The 6,124-nt window shown below is 39.3% G+C and overlaps 1 protein-coding gene across 1 annotated transcript in view; it reads left to right on the plus strand.

Moving 5' to 3' along the window:
* The window catches only part of LOC140240573 (1-acyl-sn-glycerol-3-phosphate acyltransferase alpha-like), a 13,217-nt gene extending 7,465 nt beyond the window's left edge, over positions 1-5,752 (plus strand). The window contains exons 4-5 of the mRNA XM_072320333.1: positions 1,370-1,438; positions 4,812-5,752. Coding sequence (XP_072176434.1) covers positions 1,370-1,438; positions 4,812-4,877 — 135 coding nt within the window. The 3' untranslated portion in view covers positions 4,878-5,752. The remainder of the gene's footprint in view (positions 1-1,369; positions 1,439-4,811) is intronic.
* Positions 5,753-6,124: the final 372 nt, after the last annotated feature.

Genomic DNA, 6,124 nt, shown 5'->3' on the forward strand with positions numbered 1-6,124 from the left:
GATGTCTTAGATGTCATATTTCATTCATTTTTTTCTTTGTATTAAAACCGAAATCACTATCTATACCAACATTGTCTGAAGAAGGGTTGTCATATTTTCGCTGTATTCTTTTTAGTCACCACTGGAAAGTGACTTTTAAGTGAGATGTGACCAATAGACTAAAATGTTGCAGGGTAGATTTGACGTATTAAAGTAGGCAACGTGCACAATGTAGACAAATGTGCATAACTTCTGTGCTTCAGCAAATGAGTATGCTTGTGTGCTAGTTACGGAGTACAGACAAATTGTACAGTGCATTGTGGGGAAGAGAAATGTTAATGTGCTCTTGCAAACCCATTTGTGTGACCCAGGCATGGTTGATAAGATACAACTTGTACCTGTGTCATGTCACAAGAAATATGGGACTGCACCTTGCCTAGCTACCAAGAAGTCCTTGATTGCAGCATGATAGATTTACCATATGAAACATGTGATGACCTACAGTTCTTTGCACATAGTATACAAAAAAAAAAAAAAAATGATAGTATGATGCCTATGTACACAGATATGCACAGGTGGGACTACAGGGTTCATTCTTTTCTTGATGTGGTCACAAATCATTTTGCAGTTCTTATGTTGACAGTGTAGTGACTGACAATTTTTTTTTTCTCCTCACCACTCGAAATGTGTCGCAAAGCAAGATCTGCCAGAAATAACGGCATAATTGTGTGTGTGTGTGTGTGGGGGGGGGGGGGGGAGTGGGAGGGACACTCAAGAACAGTCAATAATGCAGGTACCTCACAGGCAGAAAACTGACCTTTCCCAGCCTATTGTCCATGGATGTGTGGGAGGAAAAAAAACTAAAGTACCTATCGCATTTTGCTGAGATATAACATCAGCAGTAATTCTATGCCTGAAAAGAACTTTACCTCCGGACAGATTTAATAGCATTATTGTCTTGAGTAAGATTCAGACCAAAGCTTTGCATCAAATGAGAAGAAAGGAAATCATGAGAGGTTAAATAAAAATAAAAAAAAAAGATATGCAAGAGAATACAGTGTGACCTCCTACAAAGATGAGATACACTATGCAATGCAGGTTGGAGCTTAGAGTTGCTGCATGTATAAAACACTGCAAAACGTGGGCACTTGCACACTCTTTGTAAGCTTTATCTCATGTAGTGAACCTATCACATGGATCAAAGATGAGGTTTGCTCTTGAAATAGTTCTTACTGTGAACCTATCACATGGATCAAAGATGAGGTTTGCTCTTGAAATAGTTTTTACTGTGCTACAAATATGTAAGTCTCTATCAAATTGTATGTGCTGCGAATATTCATTAAAGCCAGATTTGTCTGTGTGCTTGCCCCCCCCCCCCCCCCCACTGCAGGTTCCCATCATTCCCATCGTGTTCTCATCGTATTCCGAGTTCTACAGCAAGAGAGAAAAGCGATTTTGGTACAGGTAATGTGCTACCAAAGAGTTTCTACACTATGCCTACAAGTTGTAGAGTTCATGATACAATGTACATGTATTTCAGAAGTTTGTTGTGAAAGGCAGCACAGCTATAGACATCAAATTTTGTACTGGAAGATATGGTGCTGTCTCTTCAACTCTCCAAACCCCCCTCCCCCGAAGTTTATTTGATAGAAATTATCATGTATTATTTATTTATCTATTAGTTTTATGTATTCTATACTGCAAGGTTTGCCTGTTCAGTTTTGTAAAAGTGCTTTCCAAAAGCACCCGCCAGTAGTAACAAACATCATTCTACATTAGAATGACAATACAGTGATAAGTAATATCGTAAAATACAAACATCGAGAGTGGATTGACAATAAATAGTATAGATGTATGGATATCCATGTATATAGTTCTGTTAGAAATCCAGTTGAATCAGTGTGTATATGGCCTTTTATCGTTTGTTTTTTTTTTTTTTAATACTTAAGGGGATGTAAATGGTAACATGTTTGAATATTTACAGGGAGTGCATAAACCTACATGCTCCGACATACGTGTATTATGCAAAAGAATTTCTTTTATATTCTTTCCTTATGAAGAGAAGATTGATTAACTGTGGCTTTAGTATCAAAGGCACTCAGTCATGTCTTTGTTGCGCCGATACTTGAGTGGACAGAACACTTTTGTTTTCTACAAGAGAGATATGTACTGTTGAACAAAGTTAGCCTAGATGTCTGTAATACATGCTCTGTTTAGAGTAGCAATCTACAGTGCTTCGTCATGACTTGAGCACAATGGTTTGTTGACAGAACTGCTTGTCAGAATACTGCAAACATCTATATTATGACATAATATCAGAGATTACCTTTGCTCAGTGTTTCCTTATCTGCCCACATGGAGTCTCTGACCCCTTGAAACAGTTACGGTCACATTGGCAAGTGTACACTCACACACTGTACATGCTCTCATCGTTTAAAGCTTTGAACTCGGTTTCACCCGTGTGGGAAGTGCGAGGTGCAAGGAAATCAGATTAAGGTTCTTTATATGGAAAGTGCTTCAAGTCATTGGTGTTAAACAATATAGTAGTAACGATGCACCTGGGGAAGCGGGGATTGATAGGGCAAATGAGGTGCATTGTGTTAATACAATTGTACACTAGTGGGATGACTTCGAAGGAATACGAAATCCAGGATTCTGGCACTGAAGAACATCTATTGTAGACTGAGATATTACTGTTTATAGTACTTTTTTGTGTGTGTTAGCTAAAGTGGACACTTTACAGCCATGTGTAATTTAAGCAATAACAGCTGTAATTCTCACTATTCAGTTTTGATGTTTGTTTGAATGCCCAAATACAGTGTTAAAAAAACAAAAAAAAAAATTGGTTCACAATGTAGAACCTGTGTTCTTATTCTTCCATAGTCGCAAAGATTTGTGATCATTTGAAATAAACCTTCAGCAAAGTTGCAGATTTTAAAGAACACAATTTAGTGCCTTTCTTGTTCACATCTAGACATTTTGTTAAAATTTGGACGTGACTCAGTTGTATTATATTCAGCTGTAAGTTTGCTTGGCAAGATGAAGTGACTGCTTTGAAAGCACTTTGATAGTATACAGTGTGTAGTACTAGCAGTATTGTTTTGATTACCAGTAGGTGAACAGAAGAAGAAGAAGAAAAAAAAGCCCTCTCTTGAGGCAGGCTTGTGAAGTGGCAAAGGAAATCAGGTTGAGCACGCAGGATAGCATGACATCCCCTCAATGTGTATCTTGCTTTGAAAAAAGTAGGCAAAAGGTGTTACTATTAGCTTCTCCTCAGGACAGATTGTGCAAATACTATCTGTTCCACCAATGTGTGATAACGCATAAATGCCATAATTGTAAGTGGCTGCTGTTATCATGTGCTTGTAATGAAGTGATTAGCCATGTACATATTTGTATTATCTGTGTATGATGTATACTGCCCCAAAAGAGAGGAAAACAAATACCCCAACAAATAGCAAAAAAAAAAAATGCCTTTTTTTTGGGGGGGGGGGGGGGGTGGGAGTGGGGAGGGAGTGTAATTAGTCTATATCTTTGTGAGGTATGCATGTTTTTAGGTTAGCAGGAAAATGTTGCTACCAAAGTGCTCACAAAACTAAAGGTGACCGCAACCATTACAGACCTTTGGGATTAGTAACTATATTTGGTGGTATACAATTATGTAATTTGTGAGTGTGGTATTGTCAGAAGAAGCTGAAAAGTATTTGGGATGTTTTAGGGCATCCTCTTTATCATTAGCAGCAGCCATTATTTTTTTTTTTTCAAAAAATAATATTTTTATTGTTGACATTGTACCTACTATGAGAGACCCTCAAGTAATGCGTAGAGTTAGCTACTGTACGTTATGTGATAACTTTCATCCTTCGATTTAATGATCGTTTGTAATTGGTTTTTTCAATACCCATTAGTGAAGGTCATTTGCTTTAATAGATTATGATATCATATTCAGCTGTCTGTGTATGACATTTCTCATCACAAGTGATTAAAGCAAACATTTTACATAGAATGAAGCTGTGGACACATTAATGTATGTTGCCTTCAACCTCACTGGAAGCAAAACTGAAGGATTGTCTGTGTCACACAATTCCTCAAAGCACATTCGGCTTTGGTTCTGAAGAGAGGTGTTCAAGGATATATAACGTGACCCTTCCCCCCCCCCCCCCCACCCCGCACCCTTTGTCCTCATGAATTTCAACTTTATATCTGATGCACAATCATAGCTGTGTAGACACCAAAACTTGGTCACATTGATGTATGGAAGGATAAGAGTGCATGTTCCTGAGTCATATATTCTGTAAGTCATGTAAGCTAGTATTGGACAGTGCAGTAATGAAAATGATGGCTGAAAATACACCAAGCTATTGGCCCTATATAGTATGAAAAGCCAAAGGGGGAAAAGGTATATATTATGTATATATATTTATGACAGTTATAGTTTGCTGTTGCCAAACAGGTACGTCTAGATACCATGCAAAAAGACTTAGCACTCTGGACTGTGAGAGGCCACTTGACATCAAGAACAGCCTTGCAAGTGATCCTTAGAGACCATTGTGACTTTCTTTTCCAAATTTGAGTTTCCTGTCTGCACTGTCTACTCTCGAATGTTATGATGACACAAGCAAAGTTAAATGTCATGCTGCTCCTACAGGAGTTGTGCTCTGCAGTCACCCCAGGGTGTGGGATTGTGTTCAAAGTGATAAAGATCCTGTAGTAATAACATTTGAAAGTTGGACATGCATCAGCAAAGTATGTGCTGCTTATAGTGCATAGATTTCAATGTTTGTTCACTAATGTCTTTCCCCTCTCTCCACTTTCGCATCTCTCACCGTGTAACAGGAAAGTTTACAATCACTGTCTTGCCGCCGATACCCACCGAGGGAAGACGAGCGACGAGGTGACGGAGATCGCGGAGATGGTGCGCAAGCAGATGCTGACCACCTACAACGAGACGTCCATGCAGAGACTGGAGAGCAATGGCCTCAACTGAGGCGAAAAAGGTCGAAAGGTCACCGTAGCAATAAGCATTCTTGGAGGAGGAGGAGGAGGAAGAGGACACGAGGGCAGATAATAACGGTTACCGGTTGTCGACGGTAAATGGGATAGCTCTATAGAGAACCATGTAGACAGTGTTCTCGTGCGGTACACCCGTGTGCCATCAAGGCTTGATAGCAATTGCTGTGTAGAGTCGAACCTTCCTTAGTGACCACCTGCCTGTAGAGATCACCCTTTCCACATCCATAGTGAGGTCACTGCACACAGGTTGGGGTGTGTGTTTCAACATGATGAGATCTGCGTGATGCCTAACCCAATAGCATCTGGCGTTGACGTCACGGAATCGTGGACGGCAGAAACAGATTTGAATGCAGGAAGCTGGTGTGTCAGGTGGTTGCCAGCAAGGTGCTGGGTGGCCACACCCATTTGATTAGTGCTGCTTTTAAGGGTATCGGTTGCGTTCAAACTTACAGGGTAGCTATGATTCACTGTGTGAGGGCACTTGTTCTTATAGGAAGATTCGTGCATGCGAGGGTATTGCTGAAAACATGTACATCATTATGTGTGATGCACTTATTGATTCCTGCCGCAAAGTTTGTACAACTCACATATTTCATGATGTTAAAAGTAACATAGCATTAGATAATATGATCAAAAGAACGGCAATCAAAAAATGAAGAAAAAAAAAAAAGATATGTAGATATAGGACATTTGCACACCCCGCCCTATGTATGAATACAGCTATAGGACCCTACATTTACAGTTATCAACATGTACGATGTCCTTGTAATAGCAGCTATTAATATATTGGAAAGAGCTTTCAGGAGAATAAAAGTTTTTTAATCAATAAATGACGCTAAGCAAAAAAATGCTTCTCCAGAATGTCGCCATTTGTGTCATGCTGTCATCATCGCACAGTCAAAGAACAGTGATGTGTGATTAGCTTTCCAAGCAGTACAGATTGAATGATATGTGCGCAGAATAATTTGTGGTTAGAAAGTTGTCTTAAATTTTACTAGTCTGAAAGTAAGAACATATGAATATTTGAGGTAATGTGGAAATACCCTCGTCAGCAAAATCATTAACGAGTGACGTTTGCCAATACTGGTCCGATGCACAAAAAAAAAAAAATTGTGCAAAAGTCCCCACCCTG

Source organism: Diadema setosum, chromosome 17 (genome assembly GCF_964275005.1).
Source record: "Diadema setosum chromosome 17, eeDiaSeto1, whole genome shotgun sequence".
NCBI classification, from domain to species: Eukaryota; Metazoa; Echinodermata; class Echinoidea; order Diadematoida; family Diadematidae; genus Diadema; species Diadema setosum.